The 19,238-nt window shown below is 44.3% G+C and overlaps 1 protein-coding gene across 4 annotated transcripts in view; it reads left to right on the forward strand.

The window, feature by feature from the left end:
• COP1 (COP1 E3 ubiquitin ligase) overlaps positions 1-19,238 on the forward strand; it is a 333,947-nt gene that overhangs the window by 74,486 nt on the left and 240,223 nt on the right. For all 4 annotated transcript variants that reach the window (XM_073593409.1, XM_073593408.1, XM_073593411.1 and 1 more), the window contains one exon: positions 1,133-1,201. In XM_073593409.1, coding sequence (XP_073449510.1) covers positions 1,133-1,201 — 69 coding nt within the window. The remainder of the gene's footprint in view (positions 1-1,132; positions 1,202-19,238) is intronic.

Here is a 19,238-nt window from a genome sequence, read left to right on the forward strand (position 1 = left end):
CCTTTGATAATAAAAACAAAATCTGGACATACCATTTACCATCAAAAGAAAGCCCAATTTGTCCTGAGAAAAACCAAGGTATAATCCACCTGGATGCACAAAGCAGTTGTGAAGATATGTAGTTCTACTAACACATGTCAAAGTTGAGCTTAGGTTTTTAGCTTTGTTTTACCCTTAGGGGCTAATTTCATTACCTACTTGAAACAGTGTACTTAAAATCATCAATAATTTAAATCGCATGTATCCTATTGGTTAGTGAACCCACATTCAAAATGCTGTAAATACCATAAACGTCAAAATACAACAAAAAATGTGCTATAATACCGTATACAAGTGGAATAAAAAATATTTCACATATACCCTTCAAGGTATTATTCCCAACAATATAGTGCTGCAAATTATAAACCAAGTTTGCATAAACATATTTATCTAAATCATGATCAATACTAAAATTCATTTGCTAAGTAGTGTCCATAGAATGTGATTTCCACACCGTGTCAGATAATATTGACACACATTCGACTATTCGCTTAACCTTGATATGCCTTTTTAAAATGGAGTGCTCCCAGTTTGCTCCACACAACGTTTGCAATGGCTGCTCACCTTTATTTCAGACCTATATTCTCATACAGGTCTGCAAAGCGCTTCTGTAATAACTACTTAGGGGGTCTTTTCCACTTCCAAACTCCTCTGCCACACTCTCCTGCTTCCTACAGAATTCCTCATGGTCAAGCAAAAGGAAAATAATCTCCCATAGTGTAAACCAACTTAAAAACCAAGACTTGTATTAAAATTACACTGACAGAATTGAAAGAAAACTAAAAAACAAAAAAAAAAACAGGCTTTTTTTTCAAGCATGTTAAAAAAAAAAAAAAAGCTCAGTGCATACTTTTAAATCATGTAATTATACAAGTATACAGTATGCACATATATATGCATAGGATGATGTGAAAAGTTAACTTTAATTTTGTTATGCATAGAACTATAATGGTGTTTTTTAATGGATGTTTTCTTTTATAACTGGCTGACACTGATACAGAAGTATGCAGTGCTTGTTGAAACATTCTTGTACATGATGCAGGATGATTGAATCTCTGCCACAGAATAAACACTCTAATTATATTCCTCACAGGAATCGCATGCTGCTCAAGTCCAAATCCTCACGGAATTCCTAAAAGTTGCCCGGCGGAATAAGAGAGAGGTAATGTAGCTTAAGCGTTGATTTGTCTAAAGTACAGTACTTTCAAAATATACTGAATTCCTCCACACCCTGCATACTATCCTTCTTATTATCATAGTTGAATATAAACAAGTAACCTTCCATGGGTGACTACTGCACAGTACTACTTTTTTATTTTTGTGGTTTGCTTATATTGGAGGTAAAAAACATAGAATGTAGCATGCGTTTTTTTAGTGCTTTCAAACGGTGCTAAAATCATACCTTTTCTCTTTCGTTCATTGACGGACACAGCACTTTAGTCTTGACTTAGGGTTATATCGCCACCTTTAGGAGAGGGCTAGGCCGAACACAGAAAAAACAATCACAGTACCGCCCAGGGGGTGGTCCTACTGGCTATAACCCCTCACTTTGCTCCCAGCAGCTCAGTTTTTTCTGCCTAGTCTAGGAGAAGGACCTAGCTCCCTGTGGGGACCAGTGGCCTTTGAAAATTTTTTGCTTTTTCTTCCCGTGATCTACAATCAACAGCCGGGCTGGGTGACAGGCTGGATAATATAGATCCTGGTAGTCTCCCCAGCCTGGCCATCGAGCGCATGCAGACTTAAGCTCCGCGCTGGGTCGGCCACGACAGGACCCATTCTGGTCCAGGGCTGCCGGTGAGCTATATGCTCCGGGGCACACACGACTGGGCTACTGCTGTCTGAGTCAGTGTTGCCATGGCCGACAGCCACACCGTACTATGCGGGAGATGGGTCTGTCCGTGGAGTGCGTCCAGCAGTCCCTGCAGGAGGGGTATGGTTCCACCTGTTTAGGCAGGATGGAGCAGCTGGGCACTCCCTGGGGGTCGATTAGGGGGTCTCTTTCTCTCTTTCTCTCCCTTTCCTCTTTCCATCTTCCCCATCCAAAGGGGGCGCTGCATGGCTGGGCGTAGGGGGTGCAGAGCACTTACCTGGCCCGGGAATCCTCCGGGCGGTCTCTGGGTCCTGGCAGGGGGTTGTGCTGTCGTTTTTTCCCCTCGTTTGTTCCCCTCATTTTTTCACTTCGCTTTTTACCTTCATTTGCTGCCATGCAGGGGGAATGGGAACCGTGGCCATTTTCCTGTAGCTGTGGCCAATTTTCCCGGCGTTTTCGGGCACTTTTGTCTGAGGCGGCCATTTTCTTGTAGCCACGGTGGACATTTTCTGTTAGTTCTCTAGCGCTGGGCGGCTGTTTAAGCCAGGAACAGCACGAAACTGACACAGAACACCTCATGGTTTTGACGCTGCCAGAGGGGAGAATGGACAGCAGCACAGCACAACGCCTTGGTCAGGGTGATGAGTCCTGCGGGGGGTCCCTCAGTCTGTGGCAGCTAGGAGGGTAGGCATTTTTTATCTCCTGCTTTAGGTCTCGGGTGACAGGCGAGAGTGGGTCAGACATGGCGTCGGATGCTGGCGCTTCTTTCCCAGACACCCCTGTGATAGCAACCGGTTCCCCTGGACCTGCGGTGCCAATGGACACTCGGGGCCCCGCTGTGGCATGCGGCCCCTTTTCTGGCGCTTCAGAAGTTGCGGACCATGACCCTTCGGACAGTGAGAAGGAAGCCTTCGCGTCTGTTCCAGCGCAGGAAAAAGCGCTAGTGGGGGCACTTATCACGGTGGTGCGGAATACCTTAAAGATAGAAGATACGGCTTGGGCATCTGCAGATGTCAGTCCCTTTTGGGTCCCACAAGCCGGTCTGCACCGCTAAGGTGTTTCTCTACTTAACTTATTTTGATAAGTTTATTTACAAGGAGTGGGAATGCCCGCAGCGTGCCTTATCAGTCCCGAGGCGAATGGCGGTGCGTTACCCCTTTGAGGAGAGTTTTCTGAAAAAATGGACATCTCCTCCGGTCGTTGACCCCCCGGTATCTAGGTTAAATGAGGTGACCACGATTCCGGTGGAAGGGTCCCCCTCTTTCAAGGACCCTGCCGACAGAAGGCCCAAGGCGTTTGCCCGGTCCATGTTTACGATGGTGGGGTCGGCGCTTCGGCCGGTGTTCGCCACGGCTCTGGTGTCACAAACACTTACTGAATGGGCTAAGTTGTTGCACCGCGAGTTGGGGAAGGAACAGGTTTCCCCAGTCTGTGTGGAACTGGCAGACCAGTTGGTGCACGGCCTTAAGTATATTTGTGATGCGGCCCTGGATATGGCCCCTTTGCTTTCTAGAGCCTCGGTATCAGCAGTAGTGCTGCGTCAGCTGATTTGGCTCAAGTGTTGGTCTGCGGACCAGACATCTAAGAAAGCACTGGCGGAGTTGCCTTTCCAAGGTGGGAGGCTGTTTGGCGCCTCGCTGGATGACATTATTAAAAATGTTACTGGGGGAAAGAGTACTTTGCTCCCAGAGTCCTGAAAGGGTAAGGAGCCACGCCGTAGGCTGGGGCCCTCTTTTTCTGCTCAGAAGCGGCTTTTTCGTCTGCCCATGTCAGCGGGTAAGCGCTCCCAGACCGACAAGGTGCCCGCTGAGGGTCAAAAGTGTCCCTGGTATCGCAAGCCGATTAAATCAGCTTCCGCATGAAGGTTTGTCCCCGCCCGACTCTCGGGTGGGGGGTCGCCTTCGGGAGTTTGCAGACCAGTGGACTTCTCGTCTTTCCGACCAGTGGGTCTGCGAGCTGGTTTTGTCAGGCTACAAGATAAAGTTGCTTTCTTGTCCGCCAGACAGGTTTTTTCCTTCCGGCTCACCGGGAGGCCCTGTTTGGGGCAGTACAGGACTTCTGCGTGGGGTGATGGTGCCTGTAACGACGTCGGAAAGGTTTCAGGGATTCTACTCCAAATCTATTTGTAATCCCGAAGAAGGAAGGGGTCCTTCCGGTCCTGGATCTCAAGGCCCTCAATTTGTTTTGTGAAGGTTCGGGATGGAATTGGTTCGTTCGGTGGTCGCTGCACTTCATCAGGGGGATTTCCTGGCGTCTTTGGACATCAAGGACACATACTTGCATGTCCCCATATGCGTCAGACATCAGATGTTCCTGCGATTTGCGGTCGGGGATGAGCACTACCAATTTGTAGCCCTTCTTTTTGGCTTACCCTCGGCACCAAGGGTCATCACCAAGGTGCTGTCTCCGATTCTGGTGTTGCTGAGACAACGAGGGATCGCGATTGTGGGTTACCTGGACGACCTCCTCCTGAGAGCAGCTTCTGCCTCAGAACTAAGGGAGGATGTGGCGATCACCATGTAGACTCTTCAGGAGTTTCGCTGGGTGTTGAATCTCCAGAATTCGGAGTTGCTGCCGACCCAGCACCTGTAGTACTTGGTTGATTCTGGATTACTCAAAGGCGAGAGTCTTTCTTCCTTCAAGCAGACTCTCCAATCCGTGGTGCAGTTACTGATGTGCCACAGGTGGTCGTCGCTGCATTTTTGCATGCGAGTTCTGGGCCTCATAGTAGCCACTTTCGAGGCGGTACCGTATGCTCAATTCCACACTCGAGTCTTGCAGAAAGAGATCCTGTCCAAATGGGACAAGTCTCCGACATCCCTAGATTGTTAAATCTGGTTGAGCCAGCTAGCCAGAGCTTCACTTCTCTGGTGGCTGAGGTCCCCGGCCTTTTGGTCCGGGAAATCGTTCCTTCCTCTTCATTGGACAGTGATCACGACGTACGCCAGCCTGACCGGCTGGGGGGGGGGGGTGGGGGGTTTGGGCATCCAGTCGGCCCAGGGTCGCTGGACGCAGGAAGAATCCCGCCTGCCGATCAATTTGCTGGAGCTGCGGGCGATCAGGCGGTGCCTCTCTACATGGTCGCAGAGGCTGCAGGGTCGTCCGGGCCAGGATCCAGATGGATAACGCCACGGTGGTGGCGTATGTCAATAATCGGGGAGGGACAAGTAGATCAGCGGCGGCGCTGGAGGTCTCCCACATTCTATAGTGGGCAGAGCGGCGTGTGCCGGCTCTGTCAGCCGTGTACATTCCGGGTGTAGAAAACTGGCAGGCGGACTACCTCAGTCAGTTGCTAGACCAGGGGGAATCGTCACTGCATCCGGAAGTGTTTCAGCTTATTTGCCTACAGTGGGACATGCCCGATGTGGATCTCCTGGCCTCTCGGCTCAATCGGAAGGTGCAGAGGTTTGTGGCTAGGTCAAAGGATCCCTGGGAGGACACGTCAGATGCGTTGGTGGCCCCATGGGGGCATTATCGGCTAATTTATGCCTTTCCCCCTCTCAGGCTCCTCCCTCGTCTGCTGCGCAGAGTGGAGGCCGAGGGGATTCTGGTGATTCTGATTGCCCCAGACTGGCCTCGATGTCCTTGGTACGCCGACATAGTACGAATGGTGGCGGATGTTCCTTGGCGGCTGCTGCTGCAGGAGGACCTTCTGTCTCAAGGTCCAATACTCCACCCTGCTTTACCGTCGCTGGCTTGAACAGCATGGCTGTTGAAAGCCTGGTGTTGAGGGACCGAGGTCTGTCGGCTTCGGTAATTTCCACTATGCTAAGGGCGCGAAAGTTTTCTTCCCAGAAGATTTATCATCGCACCTGGAAGGCCTACATCTCCCTGTGTGAGGAGGTGGAGGTGGCATCCACATTCATATTCGGTTTCCAGGGTTCTGCTGTTTCTGTAGCGAGGAGTGGATCAGAAGCTTGCATTAAGCACTATTAAGGGGCAGATATCAGCTTTGGCTGTCTTTTTTTTCAGTGGCCCTTGGCGACTCACTGATTGGTGCATATGTTTGTTCAGGGGGTTCAGCATGTGGCCCCTCCAGTACGCCCGCCGCTGCCCCTGTGGGATTTTAATCTGGTGCTCTTGGTGCTTCAGAAACCGCTGTTTGAAAACATTAGGGAGATCCCTTTTATTGACGCTCTCTCAGAAAGTAGTCTTTCTAGTGGCTATTACATCTGCAAGGCGGGTTTCTGAGTTGGCGGCCTTGTCATGCAAGTCTCCTTATTTGATCCTCCACAAGGATAAGGAGGTGCTGCGTCCGCAGCCCTCTTTTCTTCCGAAGGTTGTTTCGGCCTTACATATAAATGAGGACATTGTGCTTCTGTCCTTATGCCCTCGGCCGTCGCATCCCAAGGAGGTCGCTTTACATTCTTTGGATGTGGTCCGGGCTCTGCGGGTGTATCTGTCTCCTACAGCTCCGGAGGTCGGACTCTGTCTCGGTGGCTGGTCCGAAAAAGGGCCTAGCGGTCTTGTCGGCCACCATTTCTCGGTGGATCAGACAGATTATTGTTCAGGCTTATGCTATAAGGGGGCGGGCACCTCCCTTTCCCGTCACGGTGCATTCTACCAGGGCAATTAGTGCTTCCTGGGCTTTCCGGCATCAAGCTTCTGTTTCACAGGTGTGTAAGGCGGCTACCTGGTCATCAGTACACACTTTGACCAAATTTTACAAGGTCAATGTGGGTGCATCTTCGGATGCATGCTTCGGCCACAAGGTTTTATGGGCGGCCGTCTGAGGTTGCGACTCCTCTGATGGGGAGTTCTTTTTGTTGTGGGTGGAGTCTTTTTTTCTCTGTGTTCCCACCCCTCGTTTTTGGCACTGCTTAGGGAGGTCCCTAAGGTCAAGATTAAAGTGCTGTGTCCGTCAATGAAAGAGAAAATGGGATTTTTGTACTTACCGTAAAATCCCTTTCTCTGAAGTTCATCGACGGACACAGCACCCACCCCTCCTATTTATGTTTGTACTGCTTTTTTGACGAACTGAGCTGCTGGTAGCAGAGTGAGGGGTTATAGCCAGGAGGACCGCACCCTGGGTGGTACTGTGCTTGCTTTTTCTGTGTTCTGCCTAGTCCTCTCCTAAAGGTGGCGATATAACCCTAAGGTCAAAGTTAAAGTGCTGTGTCCGCAAATGAACTTCAGAGGAAGGGATTCAAAAATCCCATTTTCAGACCTATTTTTTGCAGCCACGTAAATAGTCTTTCTCTCCATGCTTTAGTGATTCTTTCCTTTGTCTTACTTTTGGTAGAAAATATTGTTAGATCATTGTGCTTACTCTGCACCTTTGACATCCCCCAGAGAGTTACATTTAGCCAATATATAGCAATTGTAGGTTTGAAATTTGTAGAAATTTGTGAAAAAGCTGCTATAAATCTATCCAGCTTTGTATGTTAAAGTTCCTACACCTGAAAAACTGGTTTTGATTTCTCAAATTTCTTGCTTCATGTCCCTGCTGGTGATGCTGTCAGTGGCACAGTAAGCCTTCAGTGTTCATGTGCATCCACTACAACGTATCTGATAATTTGTAGGAATAGAGGGCACCCGGGCACTACATGTCCATGCATCATTTGTAATGGAATTCCAGAGGTCAATCCCTTCACAATGGGATCATACAGGCTTGAAAATGTCACTGTTTTCTTCATGTAACGAAAACAATGATACATGGGGAAAAGGGCTTAAAAGTTAACTTTTCATTGCCCCCCCCCCCCCCACTGTGTGGTGTACGTGTGTATCTTTCACTGTCTGTGCAGTTTTGTGTGTGCAGGCATACCCATGTAGCAGCGGTGCCATTTGTTTTTCTTCCTTTTTCTAATGTAACATAAGTGGTTGGTTACTGATATGTATACTTTTATTTGTGTAATCGGTAAAGGATTGCAGCATGTTATAGTGGTATTAAAGCGGGGGTCCACCTATCTATCGTTTTTTTTTTTTTTTTTAGTTCATTCACAAACTTTTCTTCTCAGCATTACATACTCACATATTGTGTGTAATATCTCCGCCTGTGTCAGATTTCATCGGAAAGAATAACTTATATTATTCACTGCAGGCGGTTCCCATCTTCATTGTGGGCATTTGAAGCCCACAAGCATTTATTTCCTGGATGTGGTGAATGCTGTGCTCCCAGCATTCACTGCTCGTTCCCGCACATGCTCAGTGGCATCCTGGGAAGCCTGAGACTAGCTCCCAGGAGTCTGGGAAAGGCTAGAAACACGCCTACTCCCATGGGAGGAGAACCAGGAAGTGCAAAGAAGAATAGAAAAATAGGTAATTATGGCGATTTAAATTTTTTTAAACAGCATGTCAGCATCTAGGCAAGGAAGAGAATACATACAGATATTGTTCAAAATTTGGGTGGAACCCCGCTTTAAGACTGCTAACACCTAGAGCTCCTTATACTTCTATTGCCATTGGAGGGTCTTATTTTACACTAGCGCAGTGGTTCTCAACTCCTATCCTCAGGACCCGCTAACAGGCCAGGTTTGCAAGATAACTGAAATACATCATAGGTGATATCATTTGCTGCTCAGTGATTGCAGTATTTTAGTCTGCATCACCCCAAGATAATACATAAATCTGGCCTGTTAGTGGGTCCTGAGGACAGAAGTTGAGAACCACTGCACTAGAGAGATTCACCAGATTTATTTCCTCTTCCAAACAGCTTAAAGCTGAACTCCAGGAAACCTAAAAGTTCTTTCCTGCAGTGGGGCTGCTACCGCACTGCGAACTTAGCTTTTCTGTTTAGGGCATTTGGAAAAAAGTATACTAACTTGATCATAGTTACATAGTAGGTGAGGTTGAAAAAAGACACAAGTCCATCAAGTCCAACCTATGTGTGTGATTATGTGTCAGTATTACATTGTATATCCCTATATGTTGCGGTCATTCGGGTGATTATCTAATAGTTTCTTGAAGCTATCAATGCTCCCCGCTGAGACCACCGCCTGTGGAAGGGAATTCCACATCCTTGCCGCTCTTACAGTAAAGAACCCTCTACGTAGTTTAAGGTTAAACCTCTTTTCTTCTAATTGTAATGAGTGGCCACGAGTCTTATTAAACTCTCTTCTGCGAAGAAGTTTTATCCCTATTATGGGGTCACCAGTACAGTATTTGTAAACTGAAATCATATCCCCTCTCAAGCGTCTCTTCTCCAGAGAGAATAAGTTCAGTGCTCGCAACCTTTCCTCATAACTAGATCCTCCAGACCCTTTATTAGCTTTGTTGCCCTTCTTTGTACTCGCTCCATTTCCAATACATCCTTCCTGAGGACTGGTGCCCAGAACTGGACAGCATACTCCAGGTGCGGCCGGACTAGAGCCTTGTAGAGTGGGAGAATTATCGTTTTATCTCTGGCGTTGATCCCCCTTTTAATGCATGCCAATATTCTGTTTGCTTTGTTAGCAGCAGCTTGGCATTGCATGCCATTGCTGAGCCTATCATCTACTAGGACCCCCAGGTCCTTTTCCATTCTAGATTCCCCCAGGTCCTTTTCCATCCTAGATTCCCCCAGAGGTTCTCCCCCCAGTGTATAGATTGCATTCATATTTTTGCCACCCAAATGCATTATTTTACATTTTTCTACATTGAACCTCATTTGCCATGTAGTCGCCCACCACATTAATTTGTTCAGGTCTTTTTGCAAGGTTTCCACATCCTGCGGAGAAGTTATTGCCCTGCTTAGCTTAGTATTGTCTGCAAATACAGAGATTGAACTGTTTATCCCATCCTCCAGGTCGTTTATGAACAAATTAAATAGGATTGGTCCCAGCACAGAACCCTGGGGAACCCCACTACCCACCCTTGACCATTCTGAGTACTCCCCATTTATCACCACCCTCTGAACTCGCCCTTGTAGCCAGTTTTCAATACATGTACTCACCCTATGGTCCATGCCAACGAACCTTATTTTGTACAGTAAAAATCCAGATACACCACGTCTACGGGCCTTCCTTTATCTAGATGGCAACTCACCTCCTCATAGAAGGTTAATAGATTGGTTTGGCAAGAACGATTCTTCATGAATCCATGCTGATTACTGCTAATGATACCGTTCTTATTACTAAAATCTTGTATATAGTCCCTTATCATCCCCTCCAAGAGTTTACATACTATTGATGTTAGGCTAACTGGTCTGTAATTCCCAGGGATGTATTTTGGGCCCTTTTTAAATATTGGTGCTACATTGGCTTTTCTCCAATCAGCTGGTACCATTCCAGTCAATAGACTGTCTGTAAAAATTAGGAACAACGGTCTGGCAATCACCTGACTGAGTTCCCTAAGTACCTTCGGATACAAGCCATCTGGTCCCGGTGATTTATTAATGTTAAGTTTTTCAAGTCTAATTTTAATTCTAAAACGAGGAAAATCTTGCGAGCCACAATAATCCAATGCTCAATGTGCATCAATGTGAAACGTGAAACTCAGAAAATCAAACATAAACGATTATATAAAATATATAAAATATCTAGCCGCAAACGCAGTTCACGCATTCATAATCGTGCAAAAATATAGATAGAAAATGTTTGCGCTGCGCTTGATAATTTTATAAAATGGTGTCCAAAATCCCTAATATAGAAATAAACAAACATATAACCACTTAAGAACTTCCTATATATACTGTGTGCATTAACTTTTACAATGTGCTTAAATATCGAACAATTAAAGTGCATGTACAATAACGCCAAATCAAAATTGATCAAGTGATGTATCAAACAACATGCAATATCTCACATCTAGTGCAACATGCAAAAAAATTTTATATATAAAAAAAATGAAATAGCATAAAAAGTGCTCAGTGCTTTTTATATAAACGCAGTCACTAAAACCTGCGTTTAGTGATCTCCATATTATAGTGTCCTTAAAATGTCCAAAAACAAGTGCATCTGTGTTCAGCGAAATCCACAACATCCAGTGCAATAAATTCAGGTGCTGCAAACCACCATGATGTATTCTTGTAACCCCCCCAAAGTGATTGCGCTCACCTCAGAGCGTGTGACACAGTGATTAGCTATGTCAAATCACGCTTGGTAGCCACTCATTGGGCTCTGCTAGGTACAACAGATGCGATCTCCACTCACTTTGGGCTGAAAAGGCTCCATAGACATCCAATCATAAAATGAAGAGAGACTACATAGTGTAATACTATCAAACACTATTTTATTCAAATATAAGATCACTTCCCACAAAGGGGTACTCACATTCTCCTGGTGCTGCTGTTCGAACACGCGTAGGGGAGGGGCCAGGACGGACGAAAAAGCGCACAGCTGAGCTGGGAGTTAATACATACCCTGCGGCTTACCAACTAGCAGTTTTATTCAGCGTTTATTGTCTGGTGCAATGACTTTGTCATTGGTGCCAACGTGCACCATGACAGCCGGGTCTTCCCCAGCCCCTCCCAGTAATCTGTCCACAAGATCCGTGATGTGCCGAACCCGAGCGCCCAGTAGACAACATACTGTTCGGCGCTTCAGGTCTTGGTTACAGATTGCCCTCTCTGTCCTTCTAAGAACTGAGTCCCCTACCACCAGAATCTGTCTTTCCTTTCCCTTTGCTGCCCCCCCACTCTCACTGGAGGAGTTCTTCCCCCGGCAGCTAGGAGAGTCCCTCAGCTCCAGCAGTGCTGGTCCCTGACTGGTTTCACCAATGTCACTCAATGGAGCGTACTTATTGGGATGTTCCAGTCCTGGATCGGCCTCCCTGGCACTTCCCCCTCTACCCCTCCTGACTGTCACCCATCTACTCTTTGCTAGTGCCTGCACCTCTTTGTCTCCACCCGCCTCTGTGCTGGCCCCTGCCGGCACCTGCCGTGTACTTTCCTGGCTCTCCTTTAGTATGGAGGGACTTCTCAGTGCTGACAGTTGCTTCCCCAGATTCAGAACCTGGGCTTCCAGAGAAACATTGTGCTTACATTTTGCACAGCAGTATTCGCCCTCGATCAGATAATCAAGGAACGCATACATGCAGCAAGATGTACAAAGAGTCGCCTCTCCACACCCGCCGGGCATCGTACCTTTTAAATTTAGTGAGGATTTGGGGATTTTACCCTGTCCAAATTACCTAACCGCTAGCTTCCTGGCACTAATACTCAAGACAATACACAGGTACACAACAAGACAATACACAGGTACTCGCAGACCTAAGTGCAATCGCAGAACAGTCGCAGACCTACGTGCACTCGCAATTCTCAAGTATACAGTACACAATACACAAGTACTAACGGTCTATACACACTACTCAGAAAACACTCAAGTACTCACACTACACAGGTACTATGACCCCTGTTATAACCTCCTGTTTTCAACTCTGGTTTTTAACTCACCACTTAGACCAGTTCCACTTGGACTAAGTTCCACAGCCTCACACTGAGCAGGCTCAGAATGAGTCCTACACACAGTTATATAGGCACCTGTGAGCAATTAACCACCCCCCTTAATTGATAGCCTGAAGGAACCAGAGAAAAAAAAAGCTATTTTAAAAAGTGACAGAAAAAGGTGATTGAAAAACTAAAAGGAAAAGCCCCAAAAATGCAACCCAGCAAACAAAAAGCAAGACTTGTTCACTCTAACTCTGGTTTTTAACTCACCACTTAGACCAGTTCCACTTGGACTAAGTTCCACAGCCTCACACTGAGCAGGAATCTCTAATCTTCTCCTCAGTGCTGCTAGACTGGTCACTGCAGCCTCTTCTTCCCTATGCTCTGGTGGTTTAAGGTCCTCTGGCTTCATTAAACCGAATTAAAGCCACTATACTTGCCTCCTCTTTAACGGTCCCAGTTCCTTACCAACACCACCACCTTCTCCCCGGGTGCTGGTCTTTAAGCGGTTTCATTGGCCGCTGCGGGGTCACTTAATTCCTGCGCATGAGTCGCTCATTTGGGCACACAAGTACCATGCCGGTAACGTAAACTAAAATGCGCATGCGTGTACATTCCGCAGAAAACTGAGCAGTCAGGTAGATGTATTTTTATTGCAGAAGAGCAATTGCTTGTTTTGTCTGTGACAATAGCTTGCCTGCTCGCAGTCTGGTGTAAAATTCTTTACATTCCACTTTAAGGCGGCGTTCCACCCACATTCGGTACCACATTTAACCCCTTTCGGGGAGGTGATGGGAACAGATACCTGGTATCCTGTCCCCACTTCCGGGAGTCTGGCCTGTAGCGAATTACGCCAGCAGCTCAGCTCCTCCCTTTTCCTTCCTTACTCCTCCTTCCCCTGCTGCCGTGCCAGTAGGAGAGAGGAGTGGAGCCTCATGCATGCGCAGTAGGGACCCGGCGTAAAGCCGTATTGTTACACTGCCGGGTTACCTTACCCGCAGTGGCGGCGACAGCACCTGACAGCTGATGGAAACATCAGCTGCGGTGCCGACACCGTTGGACTCCAGGACAGGTAAGTGTCCTATTAAAAGTCAGCAGCTGCAGTATGTGTAGCTGCTGTCTTTTAATTTTTGCAGCGGTGAGCGGACCTCCGCTTTATAACAAATTCCGGGTTTATAGCCCTGCATTGGACACGAGGATGTAGGAATAGTTCACTACCTGAGCATGGGGAAACACGGTCTGCCAGGGGAGTGGAGGATCAGGCAAGCAAGGGCTTTTACTGCCCCCCTAGACTAAATGAACAGTTAACACTTGCAATTCAGGGCAACCCCACTGCAAGGGAGAATTTATAGCTGTGGTACACACTATATGAAAATCAGAAGAAAAATTCTGTACGAGGGATGATCGTTCGATTTTCATATAGTGTGTACACCACTTTTGACATCCATTTTAGGGCTTTGTAAACAACAATTTCTGAAGGGACAAACTCAAAAAATTTTCATGAAACAAAATGAATGAGTTTTGTTTAATGTGATCAGGGTCACATTGTGGAAAACTAACTACACAGTGGAGGTAAGTGATATGTTTGTAAACCCTTGTTTTTTGAAAATAACCATCACTTTAAAGCAAAAAGGGTGCCTGCAAATGAAGACTCTTAATTCCTGCCAGGTAAATGTGTCCTCTGCTTCACTTTATTCAAGAGATACAGCCTCCAGCAGAATCTTTAGCTTCTGACACATCAGGTGTGTTAAATGCTTGCGTCCATCAATACATGCTGTTGTTCTATCCACTGGCTATATGTCACCGCAGGACACAGAGGAATTGCCTAAAACCAGATCAGCCAGAATCTGGAGCAACAATGAATGGAATCTAATCAGCTTCTATCTTTCATTTTCAAAGCTTAACTGAATAAGCTAAAGCAAGATTACTGGATACTTCTACTGCAGATTCTGCCCGTTTCAGATTCAGATTTAGTAAATCCCCCCCCCTTCTTTAGGATTCTGCCAGAGGCGACCGTTTTTGAAGAGAGAAAAGTGAGACTTGCCGCCTTCTGGAGTGGTGGTCCTTTAACCACTTCAAGACCAGAAACTTTCACCCCCTTCCTGCAAAGGCCATTTTTGAGTTTTAAGCTTTGCCACACTTTTATTTACCCAGTCATGCAACATTACCCAAATAAAATTTGTAGCTTTTTTTTTTTTTTTTTTTTTTTTTTTTTTTTTTTTTTTTATAAATGAGTGTGTGTATGTATACATATTTGGGGTTCATTTAACCAAAGAAATGTAGCAGAATACAGTGTGTATGTGTGTGTGTATATGTATGTGTGTGTGTGTGTGTATATATATATATATATATATATATATTGTATTCTGCTACATTTCTTTAGTTAAATGAACCCCAAATCAGTCTAACAGCCCAGCTGCATAGAGTCCCAAAATCCAAGGAAGAGCACCTTCAGGCTATCTAGCTGCATAAACTACCAGGGTGGATTTGATTTAAATCACTAGTAAAAAGGCTTAATTTAAATCATAATTTTTAAAGAGCAACTATCACCTCTGTCCTGCAGCCGCTCCTCCTCTGACCCTCTGTTGACTCACTGACAGTCCAATTCACTTTAATGGGATGGCTGGTATTGCGGCAGTGACACAACAAGGTGAGGGATGTGGCGGCAGCAGGTGAGTGGATGCCGTTAACAGGCGCTGCCATGATGGCATCTAAATTGACAGGTGCTCTTTAAATGTAAGGACTTATTCTTGCTGGTAGAATCTTTAATATTTGCAAACAAAATTAAGGTTTCCTATTTGGAATAATAAGCTGTCAAGCTAGTAAAACGGCGATATCAGAACCAATTCAGTCATACAGTTTGTAGTGTACATAGATTTGCAAAACAATGGGATAAAGGAAAATTCCTGAACTTTATCTCATGGTTACTGTGAAATTGTGTGCATGCATCAATGCAGTGCATGTTACCTCAGCTTGCAGAGCTTGGATTTAATGAATGAGTTTACCAAAAATGTAAATTATTGCAGAATATACAGCCTCATGCTATATAACCGAGCTTGTTTTAATGCTGAATAAACTAAATTATTAATGTATCTTAAATGGAAAACTATCTTTACTCCAAAAGCTTTTTATTAAAATAAATTTGATTTAAAAAAAATCCAGTTTTAAATAAAAAAAAATCTTTATTTTTTTTTAAAGAATCATTGATTTTTTTTTTTTTGATCCATCCTGTAAACTACTCTTCTAACTCCCTTACTGCCAATTATTGCCCTGGTGCCCTCGATCACCAGGACAGTGGGAAAACTCACAAAATGATATTTTAAAAAGCAATTAGCCTAAAGTATTTTCTAAGAGGCATAATGAGTTTCCGTAAAGTGTCATTATTTTTTTATTTTTTATTTTTTTTCTTGCCACGAATTTTTTGGAAAATGCGGAAAGAATATTTTGCACAAACATGTCAATAACATATTTTTTACACACGGTAAAGACATGCTTAGGATTATACCCCAAAACATATTTTGCTATGCCTCCTGAGTATGCCACATGTGTGAGACTTTTCACAGCCTACACATAAAGGGGCCCAAAATCCAAAGACTATCTTAAAGTATTACTAAACCGCCAACAGTGCCCACAGCTTATAAGTCTTCTTTTTACATTAAAATATTGCCACTTTATACCTTTTTCGTTGATCTGTATACTACGGTCAGTGATAAACCGCACAGTTTCTCCAGTGCTTAGAGTTCAGGTAGGAGGAGGTTTCCACTTCAACCTGTATACACGCCAACATGTGTGATGCCAATATCACGTGACCTGGCTAGCTCTGAGAACAAGTAATTATTCTCTCCAGCATAAAAGACACAACTGAGCATGTGAGGGTTGGCTACCCTATCTGTGTTAGCTGGTTTTCACTAGATAGACAGTGTAGGAAGGGGAGGATCTGTGCATACAGGATAAAACAGCCTTTTTACTCAATGCAGAGCATTAACCCCTTAAGTTCCACAGTGAGTATAACAAGCATGATATGCTGCATATACAGACTGATTTAACTATTGTGGGTTTAGTTACACTTTAGGGCTTTCTAGGGGCATACAATTTTCTGACTACATATCACATTTTTTGAGGGCGGGAGCACCAGGACAGTAGAAACACCCATGAAATGAACACATTTTGGAGAATAAACACCCTAAGGTATTTTTCTTTAAGAGGCATGATGAGTCTTTTGAACACACTTTTTTTGCCACTTTTTTCAAAGTTGACAGCTTTATAAGATATTACACACAGCATAGGCATACTTGGGATTCCACCCTAAAACACATTCTGCTACATTTCCTGAGTATGGGGTTATCACATTGTGAGACATTCAGTGTTTAGATTGATTATATATCGGACAATGGGGGTTATTTACAAAATGCAAATCCACTTTGCACTACAAGTGCATTGCAAGTGCACTTGGAAGTGCAGTCGCTGTAAATCCGAGTGGGAAATGCAAGGCAAATAAAAAACAGCATTTTAGCTTGCACATGATTGGATGATAAAATCAGCAGAGCTTCCACTCATTTCAGATCTATCCCTCAGATTTACAGCGACTGCACTTCCAAGTGCACTTGCAGTGAACTTGTAGTGCAAAGTGGATTTGCCTTTCGTAAATAACCCCCATTGTATCTTGTGTATCAAAGAATTACCCAACACTGCATTGTGAACAATATATAGCAATGGTCGCTTCTATATGAGTGGTCAGGGAATATAGCTTAGTGTAGCATTGCCTATAGCAATCCCTGTTCCTATAAGCCAAGCAAGCCTAGCCTACTGGTATGGGGCTGCCCTCAGGAATGCCATGTTCACTGGCCAGGAAGTACAGGAGGCTGAAGAAAGGAAGAACAAAAGCATTTCTTTAGTTCCAGGATTGCAGTTGTCTGCAGGGGATGGCTGGGACTGGGTTCTTGTAGAATGTGCAGATGGGTCAGTTCAGACGACAGGCAGAAAGGGGGTCAGTAAACAGGCCAGGCTTAGTACAAGCGGCAGGCATTACTGCACTGGTGTGGCTGTTAGGAATGCTTTCGCTGGCTGTACTGACTCTGGTGACACTTCCGATGTGGCAGTGATCGGGAACACTGTAAAAGGCTGTACTATTAAGCTTGTTTACAGTGGGCTTATCAATGTGTATCGTGTGCGAGGGTCATGTTTACGCACATGGGAATGCACAGGTATTCTGTCCATCCTTGTGCAGGCAGTCCCATTGCTGTCTGTTGGGATTCAATGGGTATACAGACACAGCATTGTAAACACCCCTTTCTGTGGTAAATGCTTTTTCTCAAACCTCTAACTGCTACACCTGCAGGATAGAAAAACAGGCCTAATGGCCAAATCACTAGGTTAAAATAAAAGAAAGCAAGCCTAAAAAAAAGAGAACAAATGCAGCTACCACATCTAAGAATTACGATTGCAGTAATCTGCAATATAATGTTTGCTTTTGGGTTTAATACCCAGTGGGTACACAGGCAGTATTAAAAATGGTTTGAGATTTAACCCCTTTCAACTCGCTCCAAAGTTACAAAAAAAAAAAAAATTGGTTCCTCCATGAATCATTTGTGGATTAAAGCACATCTGTCATGAGGTCTGCCATTACTGGCTGCCTGATCATATTCTTAATGCCTCTGTCTGGCGTCAATACATTTTAGTTACGTATCTAGTGCAAGCATGCATCAAAGTCAGAATTCCTGATCTCTAAATGTGTTTAAGGTCATTAAAAAACGTTGAGACTGAAGCAGCTGCCTAACAGCTAGCATGTTAATAATGAGATGTCAAAAATGCTCTGCACGGAATATGTCATGTCAGTTTTCTTTTAAATGTAACGTAGCCTAAGGTGTCCTTTTTGATTTATAAAAGTTCTTTTTTTATATATACTAATATACACAAGTTGTCTGTTTTAGTGCTAGCTGCTTTCTATTGGAACACTAGCACGGTATATATTTTTCCATTTTCTTTTTTTTTTTTTTTTTGTGTTTTTGATTACTTGTTGTATTGGCCATTTAAAGTCATATTAACCATTTTAACTGGTTGTAAACTCTCATGTTACACTTTAGCTCATTCTAATCTACACAGATAAGGCTGGTTCTCCCCTTGTGACTGTATAAGATGTCACACGGGGAGTGAACCTGAGCATCACATTTGCATCTTTGAGCGGTGATCAAGATATAGCCTTGGCTTACACACGCATGCATGAGTTTTAGACAGGGGAACAAAGGAAGGGTGCAAGTGACATCCGCACAAAATACAAAAATCAGTAGTAAAGATGGAGCTTCCGATTCCCGGAAGAAGGTACATTTTAAAAAATGTATTTACAAACCTCGTTTTAATTACATTTTTTAATGTGCAAGGCATTTATGCACATTGTTAAATTATAATATTTTAAAGAAAAAGGAAAAAAAAAATCCGGGGTTTACTTTCTCTTTAAGGACTGGGCCTATTTTTCAGATTTAGTATTTTTTAATATTTTTTTTTTTTTTTTTGCTAGAAAATGACTTAGGACCCCGAACACTATATATATATATATATATATATATATATATATATATATATATATATATATATTTATATTTTCAGACACCCTAGAGGATAAAATGGCGGCCGTTTGTCACACTATTTGCGCAGCGGTCTTGCAAGCGCAATTTTTTGAATGAAAAATAAACCAATGGCCCTATTCTCCTCTTCTTTTTTTTTTTTTTTTTTTTTTTATATTGTAAAAGATAATGTTACACCAAGTAAATTGATACCCAACATGTCACACTTCAAAAATTGCGCCCACTCGTGGAATGGCGACAAACTTTGACCCTTAAAAATCTCCATAGGCGATGTTTAAAAATTTATTTAGGTTACCAGTTTTGAGTTAGAGGAGGTCTAGTGCTAGAATTATTGCTCTTGCTCGAATGATCACAGCGATACCTCACATATGTGGTTTGAACACTGTTTTCATATACAGGAGCAACTTACGTATGCGTCCGCTTCTGTGTGCAAGCTCGGCGGGATGGGGCGCTTTAAATTTATTGTTTTTTCTCTTATTTTAATTTAATCTTTTATTTTGACACT

Source organism: Aquarana catesbeiana, linkage group LG07, assembly GCF_042186555.1.
Source record: "Aquarana catesbeiana isolate 2022-GZ linkage group LG07, ASM4218655v1, whole genome shotgun sequence".
Lineage (NCBI taxonomy): Eukaryota > Metazoa > Chordata > Amphibia > Anura > Ranidae > Aquarana > Aquarana catesbeiana.